This window comes from Prionailurus viverrinus, chromosome A2 (assembly GCF_022837055.1).
Source record: "Prionailurus viverrinus isolate Anna chromosome A2, UM_Priviv_1.0, whole genome shotgun sequence".
Lineage (NCBI taxonomy): Eukaryota > Metazoa > Chordata > Mammalia > Carnivora > Felidae > Prionailurus > Prionailurus viverrinus.
This window is the reverse complement of record NC_062562.1, coordinates 11827448-11847982: the sequence shown is the minus strand read 5'-3', so window position 1 is coordinate 11847982 and position 20535 is coordinate 11827448. Positions and strand designations below refer to the sequence as shown.

At 52.4% G+C, this 20535-nt stretch overlaps 1 protein-coding gene across 1 annotated transcript in view; it reads right to left on the bottom strand.

The window, feature by feature from the left end:
• Window positions 1–20535, bottom strand: part of NWD1 (NACHT and WD repeat domain containing 1) — a 65911-nt gene that overhangs the window by 30388 nt on the left and 14988 nt on the right. The window contains exons 5-10 of the mRNA XM_047849684.1: window positions 17121–18393; window positions 8947–9150; window positions 7413–7572; window positions 6683–6800; window positions 5854–6012; window positions 2023–2220 (exon numbers count right to left, since the gene is read on the bottom strand). Coding sequence (XP_047705640.1) covers window positions 2023–2220; window positions 5854–6012; window positions 6683–6800; window positions 7413–7572; window positions 8947–9150; window positions 17121–18393 — 2112 coding nt within the window. The remainder of the gene's footprint in view (window positions 1–2022; window positions 2221–5853; window positions 6013–6682; window positions 6801–7412; window positions 7573–8946; window positions 9151–17120; window positions 18394–20535) is intronic.

Below are 20535 nucleotides of genomic sequence, written 5' to 3'. Positions count from 1 at the left end.
TGCGAGAAGTAAGGGAGATGATTCATTTTCAGAAATACCAAATAAAAGCTGTGCTGTCTAATCGACAGTAGTTTTACAACCTATTGGAAATATGTCCGAACCCCCTCCCCCACAATGGAGTCCCAAACCCTTAGACACTTCACTTCCAGGTTCCTCGTCCCCTCTGAGTTTCACGGGCTTATTTTTCGCGGGCTTTGCAATGAGCATGCGCCAAAGGACTGAAGTCTCCGTGTCATCTCCGGGAATGTACATGCGTTCCAATCAGACTTTTTGCCTTACGTGGACATAGGCGACTACCAGTAAGGCTGCAACCTCTGCAGTACTCAGCCAATGAGGAACCAGGGGAGGGACTTGCCTCTGTAGTGCTCAGCCAATGAGGGGAGGAACTTGCCTCTGTAGTGCTCAGCCAGTGAGGAACGAGGGGAGGGACTTGCCTCTGTAGTGCTCAGCCAGTGAGGAACCAGGGGAGGGACTTGCCTCTGTAGTGCTCAGCCAGTGAGGAATGAGGGGAGGGACTTGCCTCTGTAGTGCTCAGCCAGTGAGGAACCAGGGGAGGGACTTGCCTCTGTAGTGCTCAGCCAGTGAAGAACCAGGGGAGGGACTTGCCTCTGTAGTGCTCAGCCAGTGAGGAACCAGGGGAGGGACTTGCCTCTGTAGTGCTCAGCCAATGAGGAACTAGGGGAGGGACTTACAGGCTAGGCAATAAATTGCCTGCTGTAACTGCCCCAACTGTGCCTGTCCATCAGACACCTGTTCTTGGTTGCTTAAACCCTAGCTTCCCTGTGCTCTGAGTCCGTGTCCCTCCTTTTATTGGGGCAGTGGGCTTATTTCTAACACCTGACACCTTGGAGACACAGTGTTACCTCTACTTATGCCTGGACTGTTGTGTGGGAGTGGGAGGAAATGAACTGCTTTTTTATTTAAACCACTGCTATTTTGTCCCTTGTTACAGCCATTTGATCTTGTAACCTAATAAAGATAGTCTTCTCCATCAAATCAGATTCCCTTCTGAACACAGCATTCTAGCGGCTGTCCCTAAATCAGTTCCTCCATGTATGGTACTTCGTCTCTTAGAACTTCTGTTTTGGAAGCACTATGCCTTGGGAGTGTAGCTCTCCCCACAGAAATGGCCCGACTTGCAATAACTGACATTCGAGCCACAACTTAATTGTATTTGCTGGCCTTTCAATAATGCAAGAAGTTATGGGTGGGCAGATAAAGGGGTGGAGGAATGGAAGTAGACTGGGGCATGAGCGGATAGCTAGATGGCTGGCTGGATAAGTGGGTGAGTGGATGGGTGGATGTTAGATGAGTAGATAGATGAATCAACCGATAGATGGGTGGGCGGGTTGATGAATGGCTGGGTGCACAGATGGGTGGTGGGGTAAGTGAGTGAATGGAAGATGTTCAGAGTGAAATGGAAAGATGAGTGGTGTGGACAGAGGGCTGAAAGATAGCTAATGGACTGACAGGTGGAGGGAAGGAAGAAAGGAAGGAAGGAGGGGAAGGAAGGAAGGAAGGAAGGAAGGAAGGAAGGAAGGAAGTGTGGATGGATGGATGGATGGATGGACAGACAGAAAGAAGGAGGGAAGCAAGGGATAACACATGAATAGAGAGAACTAAGTCCTCTAGTTTCTCTGACATTTTGGTGTCCCAGGAGAATCCATGAGTTCCAGCAGCCTCTCAGGGACCAGTCGGACACAATCCCTAGCTTTTGGACTTACCAGCACGAGCCAGTAAATCCCAGAAACTATCTGTAAGATGGGCACTCGATTCTTAGAGGCAGCCAGCACCTCCTTGCTCTGGGCTCATTAGTGGTATTTACACTAGTAATCTACAGTCCCTGGGAGGCAGAGAGAGTGGAGTCAGCATGAGACAGCAAGGGCTTGCCCTGATGGCACCCCGGGGGCCTCCCTATACTGACAGAGGAGAGCCCCAGGGAGCAGCCAGAAACACCTGCCGTCCGCTGCCCTCAGGCATGAGGGGGCCTGGCAGGATTTTTGCAGAGTCGCAGAGACTGACCCTTGTGACAGCCGGTGAGGGTTGCCCGGAGGGGTCCTCCCGGGGGCTGGAGGAATCCCGTGAGGGGTACCAGCACAGGATGTGGGCACATCCGGAACCAGTTCTGGGCCTGTTGGCACAGCTGTCCCACCAGCGCCGGATGTGAGGTCGTGAAGAAATGGAGTCTGGCCAGGAGTTCTGTATATAGGATGCTCCTCTCTGCAACAAAGGGGACTCACGTTAAGGGGAAGGGCCATCTTCTCCTGCCTCTGTCTCTCTCCCCAAACACTCACCCCTACTTCCAGGGCCCCAGGTGGTTCTTAGCCTGGGGGGGGGGGGCCTTTGGCCTGGACTGGCCTTCCCCCTTTCTCATACTAATCACCTCCTAATTTTAGCTAAAGGGCCACTTCTTTAAAAAGCCGTTTCCAGCCCAACCCACTAATCCACCTGCCCCACCCCCCAGCTCAGCACAGCTACAATTAACCTTTCTTCGTGGCCCCGCCTCTCCTCACTACCCTAGAGCTTGAGTTTCCTGAAACAGGAATGAGGTCTGTCTCGTTCATGCTCCGTTCTTGGCACCTAGAACATCACAGACACCCGATAAGTTGTAGAGGCCGCTTTTAGGCAGCAAGCTCGAGCAGTGAAATGTAGAGCAAGGCTAAAGGGCCCACAGCCACCACGAAGCTGAATCCAGACAGGCCCATCAAGGCTGCTTCCGTTTGATAAGGACATTTGGGATTGCCTTTGGAGCCCATCTGGATAATCCAGGATAAACTCTCCATCTCAAGTTCCTTAATTTAGTCACATCAGTTTGCCGCATAAGACAAGAGTCACAGGTTCCAAGGATTAGGAAGCGAATATATCTGTGGAGAGGGCAGTGCTTTCTGCCTATCCCAACAGACATACCATCATTATTATCCCAAGTTCATAAAGGGGGAAATTGAGGCTCAGAGAGGTTAAGCAACTTGTACAAGGTCACACAGCCAGTAGGAGGTGGGAATCTGACCCAAAAAGTTTTATTCCAACCTTGAGTGAAGACCAGGGACGCTGAAGGCAAGCAGTTCATTGTCTCTGCTGTTGGCTTGTCCCAACTGTGGGGTTTGGGGCAATGGTGACAAAGCTTTGTGCCTTGGTTTGCTGACAGGTGGAATGAGGCAAGGTCAGGACCAGGGTCAAGTGCCCCACTCACCATGGGTGCAAGATGTAAGGTGGCACCAAGAAACACAACCATCAAGATAAATACTATTTCCATGCAATATTTTTAAAAAATCAAAATTAATGCCCCCCCCCAAAACCCATGATGAACAAAATGTCAGCTTTTAAAATAAAAATAGAGTCAGAAACGCCATCACACCCAATCATCCTGGAGCCTAAGGCAATAGGAGAAATTGGGAATGCTGGCGGGCTTTGGAGGAGGCTCCAAGTCCTGGAATGTGCTGGAGCTCAAGGTTGGCCGGCTGCGCCCTCTGGTGGTGACATTCATTCCTACACCCGCAGGTGCCGGGCCGGCCACAGGTTGTTAATCAAGGATTCCTGCAAAGAACATGCTGTGATTTGGGCTTTTAAATCTTCCCTCAAACTGGGCAGTTGTTCCCAAGGCTGTTTTTCCTGGCAACTCACTCCCTGTGAGGTTTACAACTGGTGAGCAAAAATGCACAAGAAAGGCATAAGCTGATGGTGGGCACCGGCCTCTTCCACTTGGGTGGCATCTTAGACATGCTTTAGTCCAATCCCACATTTTGCAGATGATGGAAACTGAGGCTCTGTGCAGAAATGGCTCATCCAAGGCCATTCACATCAACAAGGTTGGTGCTGTCATGACAGTAACGGGCCCCTTGGATGGCCCCATGGGGACAGCCGTAGGTAGGAGGGTCGACCAGCATCCCCATTTCGCAGATGGAAAGACTGAGGACAGCAAGGCGGGGTGGGGTGGGGAGCATCAGGGACTTGCAAGGTCACACTACCAGTAAGTGGCAAGGCCCAGATTTGAATTAACACAGTGGGGCTCAAAATCCGTGTTCTTGGCCAGGACTGGTCTATGTGGTAGGGCTGGCAATTTGGCACACGGGTGATGCAAAAGAAAACCAACAGAAATAATAATTACGAGCCAAGGCAGGGGCACCTGGGTGGCTCAGTGGGTTGAGCATACGGCTTGATTTCGGCTCAGATCATGACCCCAGAGTCATGTATTGAACCCCACGTCGGGCTCCGTGCTGGGCGTAGAGCCTGCTAGGGGTTCTCTCTCTCCTTCTGCCCCTCCCCACCTCGTGCATGCGTGTCTCTCTCTTTCTCTCTCTCTCCCTAATAAAAATTAAAAAAAAAAAAAAAGCGCTGAGACAGATGGAAAAAGGGTGTAGTGGTGAAGAATGCAGGGGCTGGAGGGTGTCCAGGCTCAGTGGGGGCTGGACAGGCTTCTCCCAGGAGGGGCATTTGGTTAAGCTCCAAGGGAGCCACAGAAGGGATATAGGGACTTAAGCACCTTCATAAAACTCCTTATAAAACCCTCACATCAAAACCAGGTGGGGATTGTACGATAACAACCACCCAGGCCACCTCACGCTCATCAGGATGACTATCAGTGTTTTAAAAACCAGAAAACGACGAAGGCTGGTGAGGACAGAGAGAAATCGGAGCCCCCGTGCGCTGCTTGCTGGCGGGAACGTAAAACGGTGCAGCCGCCGTATGGTGGTTTCTCGAAAAAATGAACACCGAATTACGATCTGATCCGACAATTGTACTTCTGGGTGTCTACTCCAGAGAGTTTTTTAAAGCAGGGTCTTGAAAAGATAGTTGTATACCTGTGTTCCCAGCAGCACTCGTCACAACGGGCACTAAGTAGAAACGACCCAAGTGTCCATCAGTGGAGGAATGGAGAAACGAAATGAGGTCCATCGGCCCAACGCAATGCTTTCCTGCCTTTTAAAGATGGAGATTCTGATGCCTGCTACAACGTGGACGAACGCTGAGGCAATCACGCCGAGTGAAAGAAGCCAGACACGGAAGGGCCAAGGCTGTCTGAGGCCACTTGGATGAGGTCCCTACGGTAGTCAGATTCACAGAGAGTAGATGGTGGGTGCCCGGGGCTGGGGGAAGGGAATGAGGAGTTTGTGTTTGATGGGGACACAGGTTCAGTTTTGCGAGATGAACTGGTTCTGGAGATGGGTGGGAAAGTGCCTGATGTCACTGAGCCGTGCGCTTAAAACGCCGACTTTGAACCCCGGTTAGGCAAAATGTCATCCCCTAGGACAAAAATTGCCCCCTTCTTTCTTTTTTTTTTTTTTAATTTTTAATGTCTATTTATTTTTGAGAGAGAGAGAGAGTGAGCAGGAGAGGGGCAGAGAGAGAGGGAGACCCAGAATCCGAAGCAGGCTCCAGGCTGCGAGCTGTCAGCACAGAGCCCGATGTGGGGCTCGAACCCACGAACCGTGAGATCATGACCTGAGCCGAAGTGGGACGCTTCACCGACTGAGCCACCCAGGCGCCCCACTCCTTTCTCTTGAGTAGACTTGAGTTACAAAAAGTCATGTTCAACTACTATCATTGTTTCAAATGTTATCAATAAAAAAAATTGGGGGAACGTGTTTTCTCTCTTATTATATTAATATTGACACAATTTCCTCGATTTTTGCCTGACATTTTTCCTATCTGGCCCTTTTTCTAGAAAACGCTTCACTCCAAAGCTCTTCCAGCTTCCATTCTAAATTCTAGAAACCCCACAGGTGTAGACAGGAAAGGTGTGCCGGCTAATGAAAATCCAGCTGGGGTCTTGGTGAGGAGAATGATCTTCTAGAAGTCAGTGCAGAGTGAAGCCCCCCCCCCCCCCCCCCCCCCCCCCCCGCCAGGCCGACTCACCCATGCCTCGGAGCTCCAGGGCCGGGCGGCACAGCTGGAGGGCTTCCCGGACCAGGCCGACCTCCGGACAGTCCAGGTAAGGGGCATACAGGTCAAAGTCGTCCAACAGGCTCTCGATGCCTCCAGAGATGCCGCGGCAGGAAATCCAGTTCATGCTGCCTGTGGGCAGGGAGGGGGGAGGGGGTATTGTAGGGGCACATGTTTCCTTCTAGTTCATACTTGGAGGCTGGTTCTCACCTCTCCATTTCTCTGGGGGTTCACGGCCTCGACACTGCTGAGGTTTGGGGCCGCGTCATTCTCTGCGGTGGGGCCGTGCACTGTGCGGGACCGACCAGCACCCCTGGCCTCCACCCACCGGATGCCATAGCACCTCCCAGGGGGTGATCATCAAAAACACGAACGTTGCCAAAAGTCTCCTGGGTGCAGAATCACCCCTGGTTGAGACTCACGGGGATGAACAGAAGGATAGAGAGACAAATAGAAAGGTGGATGGGTAGAGGGGTGATAGGTAGCTAAATACAAAGATTATCATATCATATCTGTCATATGATATGATAGACGGACAGACAGGGTCTCATTCTAAGGCCACATTTCTCACGTCTGCCCTATCGGCTGGGACTAGATGCCAGTAGCACTCCCTTCCCTGAGCTGTGACAACCAAAACGTCCCCGGACATTGCCACGTGTCCCCTGCTGGTGGTGGGGGGGCACAGAATGACCCCTGGTGAGAACCACTGTCTTAAGCGGAGTCGAGGATTCTGACGTACGCGGGGAGCACAGCGGGAGGTTGGGACCCACTGAGTCCCCTCCGAAACGGGTGCGACCCTCACCCAGAACCTCCTGCTTCAGCGTTTCAAGGCGGCCTGAGTGGACCAGGTGATGAGGCATCTCCTTCAGCTTCCGCACATTTGCGACCGTGTCTGAGAACCACAGGGGCTGAGGGGCCACCTGCAGAGGAGGAGGGGGCTGACAACCAGGCCGCTATGACCCAAGCTCATTCGTTCGCTCCACAGACGTGGGCCAAGCCACGCACAGGTGACACTGGAGGGGACGGGGACACAATTCCAGACAGAGTCCCACACCCACCACAGGCAGGGCCAGGGCAGAGGGAGGAACTCGGGGCTCAGGGAATCCAAGGGGCATCGGAGCTGGGCCTCAGAGGTTAAGTAGGAGTCTGTGTGGTGAACCATATCAGAAAACGATGGTGTTCCAGGGCAAGGGAATGGCATGTGCAAAGGCCCAGAGGCGGGAGATGCCAGGAGTTCAGGGCCTTTCTCATATGCTCCTGAATATTGTGATTCTTTTCCACCCCGCTCTGGAATGTTGGGGCATGGAATGGGGGACATATTCCTCATCTGCTGTTCCCCCCAGTCATGCTCAGAGGCTGAGGGGACATCCTGCCTTCTGTGGGGGAGGGAAAGGAAGAAGGTCAGGATGGCATTCTGGGTGGAAAAGAAGGAAGGAAGGAGCGGGTGGTCCTCGCCAGGCAGCCTTGACCTTGCCTGCACGGCAGGGCGGAGACTGCAGGTAGAGAGCAGGGACCCCAGGCAGACACCTCACCATGCGGTCCAGGTTCAGGGGCTTCCCCACGAGCGGCAGGGTGATGAGCTTCTTGGTGCCCTGGCTCCAGGCCCCTGAGAAGAAGTCAGCCAAGACCCCGTGCCTCTTGGCTCTCTCGACCCCGGACAGGTAGCGTTCTTGGACCACCTCGGCCAGCTGCCTGCAGAGAGGGGACACGGGCTCTTGGGCCTGGGCGATTGGTGAGCTCAGAGGGGGGCCACCCGCCTTCCAGGAGGCTGTTCCCAAGTGCGGGTCCCTCCTGAGCCCCTGCCCGATGCTCACTGCCTCCGCTGACCACCCGTCCTATTGGTTACCTAACTATCTATAAATTGGCCCATCTTTCTTCTTTCCCCTTTAATGAAGTTACTTGGAAAAGGAACATTTGGGTTTCTCAATAGGTTAAACATAAAACAAGGTACTGTCTGACCCAGAACTCCACTCCCAGGTATAGACCAAGAGAATTAAAAAATAGGTGTTCAGGGGCGCCCGCGTGGCTCAGTCGGTTAGGTGTCGGGCTCTTGATCTCAGCTCAGGTCTTGATCTCAGGGTCACGAGTTCAAGCCCCGAGCTGGGCCCCACGCTTGGTGTGGAGCCTACTTAAAAACAAAACGAAGCAAAAGCAGGTATTCAAACAAACACTTGTGCACACATGTTCACGGCAGCACTGATCACAGTCCCAAGAAACAACCCAAGTGTCCATCAATGGACACACAGATAAACAAAATGTGGTCCATCCATGCAATGGGTTATTTCTCAGCTGTGAAAAGGAATGAAGCCCCGATTCACACTACAACACGGATGAGCCTGCGAACCTTTATGCTGAGGAAAGAAGCCAGACACAAAAGGCTGGGCCTCAGAGGTTAAGTAGGAGTCTGTGTGGTGAACCGAATCAGAAAACGACAGTATTCCAGGGCAAGAGAATGGCATGTGCAAAGGCCCGGTGGCGGGAGAGGCTAGGAGTTCAGGGCCATTCTCATATGCTCCTGAATATTGTGTTCTTTTCTCCCCCCACTCTGGAATGTTGGGGGTGGGGGGCATATTCCTCATCTGCTGTCCCCCCCACCCCCAGTCATGCTCAGAGGCTGAGGGGACATCCCGCCTTCTGTATACATGTTGTCTGATCCCACGTATATGAAATGTCCAGATCAGGCAAATCCATGGAGACAGAAGGCAGATTAGCAGGTTCTAGGAGCTGGGGGAGTAGGGAGTGACTGCTGATGGGAACGAGGTGTCCTTTGGGGGGCGGATGGAATTGTTCTGGAACTGTTTAGAGAGGCTGGTTACCCAACATTGTGGATGCACTAAATGTTACTGAATTTGTACCCTTGAAAATGGTGAATTTTGTGTTATGTGACCTGATCCTCAGTTTCAAAAACAACTTAGTTGTGTCCGAGTCGGTGATGTGGAAACCCTTGAATGCTGCGCTGGTTCGCTGGGACCGGGGTTAGAAGAAGGATCTGGAACAAGGAGGCACCCGAGGCGCGAGTCCTCGCTCTCGGGCACCCAGAGAGCGCTACTGCCATGCTAGACCCACCTGTGGGCAATGGCCAGGAGCGTGAAGCCGTCCACGGGCCGCCGGGCCAAGCAGTGGCCCAGATCCCGGCGAAGCCTCACCCAGAGCAGCGGTGGAAAACGCAGCAGCTCCTTGCTGGGCGGGGTCCAGTCCCGGTAGACCACCTGCAGGACCTCGTCATCCAAGGACAGGACGTCCTTCAGCTCTGCCTCTGAGAGCCCATGCCTGCCGGGAGGAGGGACGGGCACTGGAACATGCTGTCTCCTGTGGCTGGGGGACACAGCAGCCCAGAGAGGGAGAGAGACGTGGCCAGCTGTCTGCACAACATCCTGCCCGTCCCCAAAAGGTTCGCTCTGAGGGACGGCATTTGGATGGTGCCTAGCAGGTACCGGTGCCCGGGTACAGCCGTGCCCATCGCAGAAGACCTTCCTGACCTTTCCTTCTGCACACACACCTAACAGAGCCACGGACCAGGCTCTCCCCAGCCTCAGATGAGTCAGGCAGCATAGGGAGGGAGACAACAGGTGATTTAGAAAGGCAACGCAGGCACCACATGTGCCCACGCCAGCCTTGCCTGTGTTTCCTGGCCCGAGAAAGGACAGAGCGAGAGGAAGGAAGCGGCCCTAAAGGGGGTGGGTGATGAAGTTTTTGTGCTGGACCCGAAGGACTTCCCGACGCCCGAGAGCATCAGGCCGGAAGAGTTGGAGACTGGCCTGCACGCTTCTTCTGGGAGGGCAACAGGGTTCCCCTCAGAGCAGGGGAAAGAGGCAGGCTGGCTTCTGGGTGCACCTTGTGGGGTACACACACCTCGTGTGTGAGTGCGGGTTTCGTTCTCTGATGTGGATCGGAAGTCTTCCTGGCTCTCTCTTTTTTTTTTTTTAATTTTTGTAATGTTTATTTTTATTTTTGAGAGAGACAGACAGAGCACGAGTGGGGGAGGGACAGAGAGAGAGAGGGAGACACAGAATCCCAAGCAGGCTCCAGGCTCTGAGCCGTCAGCACAGAGCCCGACGCGGGGCTCGAACTCATGAACCGTGAGACCATCACCTGAGCCGAAGTCGCATGCTCAACCGACTGAGCCCCCCAGGCGCCCCGAAGCCTTCCTTTCGATCAGAACCCCTGCCACATTCTTCATATGTATAGACACCTGCTCACGTAGCGTTCTCTAGTATACGACAAGGTGAGGCGTCCCCTGGGCTCTCTTCTGCGAGCACAATCATCTTTGAGGATCACAGCTGGAATGTCCCTGGGGCTCGACTCCACACTCCCCCTGCAGGTGAAGCCATGCCCCCCCCCCCCAACCTACTTTCTTGTCTTGACAGTTTTCTCCAAACCAGAATTCCTGGGAGCCACACCCGGGGTGGGGTGGGGGAGGGGCTGTCCGCTTGATAGCACCCCTCCTGTGGCTCCTCCTGAAAACCCCCTCCTTCAGGGTAGAAGCTTCTTTCCCATTCTTTGACACACCCTCAGTACAAATCAAGCTTGGGTCCCCTCCTTTCAGCCTCGAGTTGGATGGCTCGTCTTCTCATTCCCAGAGCCAGGTGGGAAATAACAGGAAAAGAGCACAGAGAGGTTGGGTAACACCGATTGCCAGGAAGAGAATAGCGCAACCCATGTCACATGAAATAGAGCAGTAAGTGGGGTCGGGGAGCAGGCGGGTCGCTCTGAGAAGGCACCACTGGAGCTGGGGTCAGGTGGCAGGGAAGGGGCCGGCGTGAGATCTGGGGCAGGGGGGGTGGAAGGCAGCCAGATCCAGCAGGCCTTGGCAAGGAGTTTGGATACTTTCCTCAAAGCCAGGGGAAGTCCTTGGAAGAGTTAATCGGGGCAGAAACGGAATCAGATTTATGGTTTTCAAATCTCACTCCAGACAGGTGTTCAAACCACAACTTGCACACGCTTGTTCAGATCAGCCTGGTTCACGACAGCCAGAAGGCAGAAACGGTCCAGATATCCTTGAACGGACGAGCGGATGAACAAAATGTGGTTGCTGTGGACGGGGGATGTGTCTCTAGGGCAAATCCATACGTTGAGGTCCTAATCCCCCAAGGTGACGGTATTAGGGAGCAGGGCATGTGGGAGGTGATTGGGTCATGAACGTGGAACCCCATGAATGGGGTTAATGCTCCCGAGAGCTCCCTTATCCCTTGCCATGTGAGGACACAGCCAGAAGATGAACCAGGGAGAGAGCTCTCAGCAGACACCGTATCTGTCGGCACCTTAACCTTGGACTCTCCAGCCTCCAGAACTGTAAGAAATAAATTTAGAAGCTCCTCCCAAACTCTAGGGGCGCCTGGGTGGCTCAGTCAGTTGAGCGTTCGACCCTTGATTTCTTTGTGTTTTTTTTTTTTTAATTTTTTTTTCAACGTTTATTCATTTTTGGGACAGAGAGAGACAGAGCATGAACGGGGGAGGGGCAGAGAGAGAGGGAGACACAGAATCGGAAACAGGCTCCAGGCTCTGAGCCATCAGCCCAGAGCCTGACGCGGGGCTCGAACTCCTGGACCGCGAGATCGTGACCTGGCTGAAGTCGGACGCTCAACCGACTGCGCCACCCAGGCGCCCCGATTTCTTTGGTTTTTAGAGGATCTTGAGGTTTGTGGGCTCGAGCCCCGCATCGGGCTCTGTGCAGATAGCGTGGAGCCTGCTTGGGATTCTCTCTCCGTGCCCCCCCCCTCAAAAATAAATAAATAAACATTAAAAAAGCAGCCTCCCATTCTATGGTATTTTTTGTTACAGCAACCCTGAGACAGGGTTGTATCCACACAATAGAATATTCTTCGGCCACGTGAAGAAACAGAGCCCTGAACGTGCTACAGCACAGATGAACTTTGGAAACAGAACCCTAAGGGAAAGAAATCGGTCACAAAAAACCACCTATCTTATGATTGCATTTCCTTGAAACGTCTAGAACAGGACCCAGAAAGCCACGGGTAGAGTAATGGATGCCAGGCGCTATACCGAGGAGGCGTGGAGAAGGCACCGTGTTTCTCGGCCTCACACTGCTGACATTTGGGGTCGGATCACTCTCTGTCGTGAGTACTGCTCTGTGTGCCGTGGGACATTTAGCAGCATCCCTGGTCTCCACCCATTAGAAGCCAGTAGCATGACAGAGACAGAGGAAGATGGGTAGATGGAGGAGATTGGTTTTTAAGTTTGTTTATTTTGAGAGAGAGAGAGAGAGAGAGAGAGAGAGAGAAAACAAGTGGGGGAGGGGCAGAGAGAGGGAGAGCAAGAATCCCAAGCAGGCTCCGCAGAGCTTGACGAGGGGCTCCAACCCACAAACCTCGAGATCATGACCTGAGCCCAAACCAACGAAATCAAGAGTCGGATGCTTAGCTGACTGAGCCACTCGGGTGCTCTGAGAGGAGTTTATATATATGTGTGTGTGTGTGTGTGTGTGTGTGTGTGTGTGTTTATATATGTACATACATATATATAGAAAAAGAGAACGAGAGATGATGGATAGATAGATAGATAGATAGATAGATAGGAAGATAGATAGGTGGCTGGAGGGGAGCCTGGGTGGCTCAGTCAGTTGAGGATCTGACTATTGATTTCAGCTTAGGTCGTGATCTTATGGCCGTGGGATCGAGTCCCACATTGGGCTCTGGGTTGACAGCGTGGAGCCTGCATGGGATTCTCTCTCTCATTCTCCCTCTACCCCTCTCCTGCTCTCTCTTTCTCCCTCTCAAAAAAAAACATTAAAAAAAAGAGAGACAGATGGAAACAGACAGCAGACAGGGTCTCTCTCATGCTAAGGCAGGGTTTCTCGCCCCGTCACTGCCGACACCGGGGGCTCCATCATCGTCTGCGGTGGGGACCGTCCTGTGCACCGCAAGGTGCTGAGTGGCATCCCTGGTCTCCACTCACTCGATGCCAGCAGCTCCCCCCGCCAAGTTATGACAACCAGAAATGTCCCTGCACATGGCCCAGTGTCCCCTGGGGGCAGAATCTCCCCAGAATCTCCACTGGTCTAGAAGGACTCAGCTCTGCTCCAAGGGCCAGGCTCTCAACCATCACAGCACACTGGCCTGTTTTCATGCAGTGAGAGGTCCCGAAATCACAGCCCTGGCAGGCACCCTCCCTCCATAAACCTCCTGCCCCTGGGACGGCAGGTCCTACACCCCACGGGGCTTTGCTAATTAGGACAGACGTGGGGCCAAGCAGGCCGATTATTTCTGTCTCCCCAGATTTTGGAATCAGGACTCCAGAAGGAGCCAGTATGATGCTGCCAGTTCTCTAAGATGGGAGCTAATGATGCCAATGGAAGCTTGAGGCAAGCGAAAGTTCTGGGGTGGGGGCGGGGTGGGGGGGAGAAGGACAAAGGAAGAGTCCAGAACAGAAGCCAATGGGCAGAGAAGACCCAGAGGTCCGTTCTGTCTCTCATGGCTTTCTGGTTCCCATGACAACCCACCTCCTCCGTGTAGACTGCTGTGTCAGGTTGGCCTGGTGGCCCACCACTTATTTCTGGAACATTCCCTAGTCTGTCTTTGTATTCTTATAGAAGCAGGCCCAGCCTCCACTCTGCTGGGGGGGGGGGGGGGGTGGCAAGCACCAGTCACAAAATCTGGGGTGTGACATGAAAGCTGGGATTTGCCCCACTGGAGTTGGAAATTGGGTGGCCCTGGATTCCCTGAGCTCTTCCTGTGGCCTTATAAAGCCCTATTTCTTACACACTAGCAAGAGTGGGATTCTGTGCCTGGCAAAAAAACAAACAGACCCTCACTGGTCTGATCACTGCCATCTTGACTGATTTGGGGCAAAGGGCAAACAAAGGTCTAGAAGAAAAAATCGCCCAGGAAACTGAAGAGGGGAGACCTCTCTGTCGGGCACCTCTGACAGTGGGCTTGAGTGTTTCAGACGGCCGTTTGCATCAAGGCAAAGCTTTCTGCTTGTGTGTCTGCCAGCTGGCCTCTGTTCTACTCTCCTGGGGGCTGGAGTCTGGCTGCTGGGTGTGTGTGATAGACATACTCCTCTGTCCTGCTCTTGACCATCATGACATCACAGCGTGCAGCCCTGAGACTTTCCGCCTTTAAGCATTCTGTCCTTCAAACTCTACAAACACACTGAATTGGATTTTCCTATTTGCTTCCTTGTGGATTCCCACGCCACAAGCTTGGGATTAAGGGTAGATGCGTGCTGGTAGTCAATCCCTCAGAGCATTTGGCTGTAAAAAGGTCTTTCGGAGATCTCCCCATGTATTGCTTATTAAATACAGAGAGGAGCTTGCAAATTTACGATGGGAAAGATAATCCGTGCCCAAGAAGGGCTGAGTATCTCTCAGGTTGAACCTGAATGTAATCACGAGGAAACATCAGACCAAGCCAGGTGGAGGAACACGCTACAAACTGCCCCAGCTCAGGTGTGGTCCCTGGACCAGCAGCTTCAGCGTCGCCAGGGAGAAACACAGGATTCCAGGCCCCACCCCAGACCTGCTGAATCAAATTCTTTCTGTGAAAACAAGGACTGAGGTGCCTATCCCCCGTTGAGGGTGGAGGAGCGCTGATCTACAAAACAACTGACCTGGACTCTTCATTTTTTATTTTTTTTTAATTTTTTTTTTCAACGTTTATTTATTTTTGCGACAGAGAGAGACAGAGCATGAACAGGGGAGGGGCAGAGAGAGAGGGAGACACAGAATCGGAAACAGGCTCCAGGCTCTGAGCCATCAGCCCAGAGCCTGACGCGGGGCTCGAACTCTCGGACCGCGAGATCGTGACCTGGCTGAAGTCGGACGCTTAACCGACTGCGCCACCCAGGCGCCCCTGACCTGGACTCTTCAAAAGGACAAAGACTGATGGTGGAATGTTCCAAATTAAAGGAGACCAAAGAATCTTGACGACTAAGTGCAACACAGGATCCTGGTTGGGATCCTGGATTGGGGACAAGGTGGGGGGGGGGGGGAGCTATAGAGGACATTTTTTAGACAGTTGGCAAATTTTCATTATAAACTGTGTATTAAATAATATAATTGCATCTATGATACACTTCCTGAATCTTGTACTTGTCCTGTGGTGACGTGGGGTTCTGGCTGTCCTTGTTCTTAAGAAATACGTGAAATATTTAAGGGTAAAGGGATATTATGCCTGTAATAAATTCTCAAATGGCTCAGGGAAAAAACTCTGTGTGTGTGTGGGTGTATATGTGTGTAGATAGATAGATACAGAGATAGATAGATATGGAGATAGATACTGAGTTAGATACTGAGATAGGTAGATAGATAGATAGATAGATAGATAGATAGACACATGGATGGATGGATAGATAGATAGATAGATAGATAGACGCATGGATGGATGGATAGATAGATAGATAGATAGACGCATGGACGGATAGATAGATAGATAGATAGATAGATAGATAGATAGATAGACACACAGATGGACAGATAGATAGATAGATAGATAGATAGATAGATACATGGATAGATAGGTAGGTAGGTAGGTAGATAGATAGATAGATAGATAGATAGATAGACAGACACACGGACAGATAGATAGACACATGGACGGATAGATAGACATATGGACGGATAGATGATAGATAGATAGATAGATAGACACATGGACGGATAGATAGACACATGGACGGATGGATAGACACATGGATAGATAGATAGATAGATAGATAGATAGATAGACACACGGACAGATAGATAGACACATGGACGGATAGATAGATAGATAGATAGATAGACACATGGACAGATAGACACATGGACGGATAGATGATAGATAGACACATGGACGGATAAATAGACACATGGACGGATGGATAGATAGATAGACACATGGATAGATAGATAGATAGATAGATAGACACACGGACAGATAGATAGACACATGGACGGATAGATAGACACATGGACAGATAGACACATGGACAGATAGATAGATAATAGTAAGCTAGAGGAAGAGAGGAAGGGAGACAGGGAGAGAGAAAGCTGATGTGGCAAATCTGTGATTCTGGGGGAAGGGCATACAGCAGTAGTTCTCAACTAGGGCCTATTCTGCCTGCAGGGGACTCTTGGCAATACTCTGAGACATTTTTGGTTGTCACAGCTGGGGGGCACTACTAGTATCCAAGGTCAAGGCCAGGAATGCTGCGCAGCTTCCTATGGTGTATAGGACGGCCCCCACATACCAATGATGCAGCCCCAAATATCGGCAGTGCCAAGACTGAGAAACCCTGATGTGTGGGCATTTTTTGCACTGTTTTGTACTACGGGAATTCCTCTACTAGTCTATAATTTCAACGTATTTCAAAGTAAAAACTGTACAAAAGAAATACCATAGGCAGATCCATGGAGACAGGAAGCAGGTAGGTGGCTGCCAGGGGCTGGGGCTGGGGAGTGACTGCTAATGGGGGTGGGGTTTCCCTTTGGGGTGGTGGGAATGTTCTGGAGATGGATAGTGGTTGCACCACACTGTGAATGTCCTAAATGCCACTGAACTCTTGTACGCGTTACAAGAGTGAACTTCAGGGGCCCCTCAGTGGCTCCGTCGGTTGAGTGTCCGACTCTTGGTTTCGGCTCAAGTCATGATCTCACAGTTGGTGAGTTCGAGCCCCACATTGGGGTCTATGCTGGCAGCACAGAGCCTGCTTGGGATTCTCTCTTTCCTTCTTTCTCTCTGCCCCTCCCTCCCTCCCTCACTCATGTGTATGCGTATGCTCTCTCTCTCTCTCTCTCTCTCAAAATAAATAAACTTAAAAAAAACCAAAAACCTGTGAACATTTTAATACATGAATTGTGCTGGGTTGAATAGTGTCCCCAAGTTCACGCCCACCTAGAGCCCGTGAACGGGACCTTATTTGAAAACAGTCTGTAGAGAAGGAATGAACATACAGTGCGGTCATACGAGATCAGAGTGGGCCCTGAGCCCGTGAGTGGTGTCCTTACAGGAAGAGGAAAAGTCACACAGAAAGACACCCAGGGAGGAGGCCCTGAGAAGGCGGAGGCAGAGGTTGGCATGATGCGTCTACAGGCCACGGGTTGCTGGCAACACCAGGAACTAAGAGAAGAGCCCAGAACGGATTCTCCCCTGGCGCCCTCAGAGGGAGCGTGGCCCTGCTGACGCCTGGACTTCACACTCTGGCCTCCGGAACTGTGAGGGAGCAAATCTCTGCTCTAAGCCATCAGAAGCCATGCATTCTGTGTCAATAACTAAACAAAGGCATAAACAACAGAGACTTACCGGGAAGACGCGATGTAGCCCAGCACGTGGGCCACCAGGACCTGCCCGTGTGTCTGCTCCAGGCGGGCACACAGTTGGTGCATGGCTTCCTTGGCAGTGGAGGCCAGGGGGGCAGGTATGGTGAAGGAGGCCCATTTCCGGGCCTCCTCGAAGGCCAGCCTCAGCCGCCCTGGGTGCCCGCACTCTGGGAGGCTGGCCCAGAGCAGTTCCCTCTGCCCTGGGCTCAGCGTCCTCCTCGAGGCGGCCAGCAGGAGCTGGATCATCTCTTGCCCTTGGTTTCCGGAGAGGGGTTTCACCTCCCAGTAGGCCTCCGGGTCCGTCAGCGTCTGTCGCACGGTGTCTAGAATCCCCTGGCGCCCTGAGCAGGCTGAGAGGATAAGGTGGATCCTCGGGGGGCATTTGGGAGGCAGCCAGGGGACCCTCCGGGCGCGGCAGATGGAATCCACATCGTCCATGGAATCCAACAGGATCACAAGGGACTCGAAGTTGCGGCAGGAGACGGTGTGGAGGAGGGTGTGGAAAAACTGCACCACCCTGGCGTGGGCCTCCAGGACCTGGGCAGGGGGCAGGGGCAACCCGTAGGCCAGGCACACCTGGGCGCAGATGCTCTGGAGCAGGCCTCGGGCGTCGGAGCTCATCTGTGACGCTCCCAGAAGCCGCAGGACGGTCACCGTTTTGCGGCCAAGCAGGCCTGGCATTTGTTCCGCCAGTTTGCACATCAGAGCTGTCTTTCCGATGCCTGGGGGCCCAAAGAGCACCAGGGGAGAGTGGGGGTGGCTGTCGCTCTGCTGGAGCCGCTGCCCCAGCTGGGCCAGGAGCTCCTGGCGCCCACAGAAAGTCCGATTGGCCTCGGCACTCAGCCCCAGGTGGTGGCGGATCTCCTGATAGAGCCACGCCAACTCCTGCCTGCCCGCCTCCAGCTCCCGGAGGTGCTCCAGGACCTGGTGGCTAGCCCTGGCCACAAACTGCTCCCCCAGCTCCTTCAGGTACCGAGCATGAGCCTTGTTTTTAGGGTTCACCAGGTCTCGGCTCCACGGCAGGTGGTGAGCCCTGAGAACTCCCGGTTGCACGTCGGCAATGCGTCCTTTGAGGCCACGGAGAAGGTTCTGGGCGTCTGTGTCCAGGCAGCCATCTGGGAGCCGGTCCACCATCTTGAGGGCGCAGTCTTCCAGGATGTGTTTGTTGAGGTCTTGGATCTCTCTCAAGAAGATGGTTGCCCCCCGGTCTCCATCCGTCAAGCTCAACAGGCCCCGGTCTATCTCCCACTCGATGACTGAAAAAGTGGGGGAGATGGGAAGAGAGCATGGTCATCATTGTGTGATCAGCTGGCCTGAGTGGAGACACTTGAGAGACATATTCAGGGGGTACGGATATTGATTCTCACGCTTAACGTGTGCCGGAGTCACCTGGCGTAACCATAGATAATATGGTTACAAATGCCCTCAAATGTGTTCCAATAAAACTTTATTTACAAAAACAAGCAGTGGGCCAAATTTGGCCAGAGGACTCCAGTTTGCCAAAGTCTCCCGGGGGCTCAAAAAACCCATACGGCTGGGGTCTGCCTCCAGAAGTTCTGATTCAGCAGGTTCAGGTGGGGCCCACGAGCTCACATTTCCAAAAAGCTCCCAGGTGATGCTAAGACTGCTGGTCTGGGGCTCGCACCAAGAATAGTGCTGATTTAGTCATTATTTTTGTTGTTGTTGTTTATTTATTTTTGAGAGAGAGAGAGAGGGCATGAGCAGGGGAGGGGCAGAGAGAGGGAGACACAGAATCGGAAGCAGACTCCAGGCTCCAAGCTGTCAGCACAGAGCCCGATGTGGGGCTCAAACTCACAAACTGTGAGATCGTGAGCTGAAGTCAGACACTTAACCGACTGAGCCACTCAGGTGCCCCTGATTTAGTCATTATTAATCAAAGAAACCTTGGTGTAGGCAGCACAGAGATCGTATGTGACAAGTGGCCCGACTATAAAACAATACCATCAAACTCAAAAAGTTAAATATGGGGTTTCTGTAGGAATCCCACTCTTACAAAGAGACCCAAAAGAGCTGAAAACACAGACAAACAGGCACATGTACACCCATGCTCACAGCAATATTATTCACAGTGGCCAAAAGGTGGAAACCACCCAAGGGCCCGTCAAATTGATGAATGGATAAACAGAGCGTGATCCATCCATACAATTGACTCTTACTCAGCCATGGAAAGGAATGAACCACTGATTCGGATGAACCTTGAAAACATCGTGTTGAGCGACAGAAGCCAGACGCAAAAGGCCACCTGTTGTGTAATCCCATTTATATGACACGTCCAGAACAGACAAATCCTGGAGACAGAAGGCAGACTGGTGGTTGCCGGGGGGCTGGGGGAAGGGGATAGCAAGTGATCATTAACGAACACGGAGTTTCTTTGGGGGTGATGGAAATGTTCTGGAACTAGACAGAGGTAGTGCTTGCACAATATTATGAGGGCACTGAATTGTTCACTTTAAAATGGTTAATTTCGTGCTACGTGACTTTCACGTCAATCAAAAGAATCCAATGTTGTCAGTTGGGGGTGCCTCCATCACACATTCATTCAACAAACATTTAGGGAGCTCCCACTTGTGTCAGCCTCTACTGTCCATGCCGGGGCGTCTCGCAGTGAGGAAAATGCATAAAGGTCTCCGTTGCCTTTGTGGAGTGGTATTCCAATCTTAGTGAAAAAATGGACACATAACGGATAGACTGACAAATGAGAATATCTGTCTATCCTGGGCCGAGAGGGGCAGGCAGGGCATTTGAGGCTTCACAAAGCTGCTGCAAAGCCACGGAGGCCAGGGAGAAAGTTTTTCATGAGCCGGGAGGCTGAGAGCAAAGGTCAGCATGCTTTCCTGTAAAGGGTCAGAGAGTAAATATTTTAGGCTTCACAGGTCGGATGGCCTCTGCTGCGACGATTCGACTCTGCTGTTGTAATGTGAAAACAGCCACGACGACATGCAGAAACTAAGTTGAGTGTGTTCCAATAAAACTTTATTTACAAAAACAAGTGGGCGGGCCAAATTTTGCCTTTGGGCCATGGTTTGCCGACCCCGGTCCCAGAGCTTGCAGCAGCTGCCCCAGGACCCGTATTTTCCAGAACCAAGAGCAGACACTGATTTCTCCTTGGAGGCCGCTGTTTTGAAACTGCACTCAGACCCGAGGAGTTATTTTTTAAGCCACCTTGGGCTCAGCAGAGGCTCCCAGGTCTCTGCAGCTGAGTGAGTCAGGCCCTTGGAGACAGGATGCAGTCTCAGAGCCAGAGACAAGAGCCACTCAAAAGTCCTCCTTGGAGGGACACCACTCCCCTCTCCTCTCAGCCCTGTGAATGGAGGTCAGGGGCAAAGGCAACTACCAGTCCGGAAATGGGGTCCTTCCGGGACACATTTCAGCAGGAG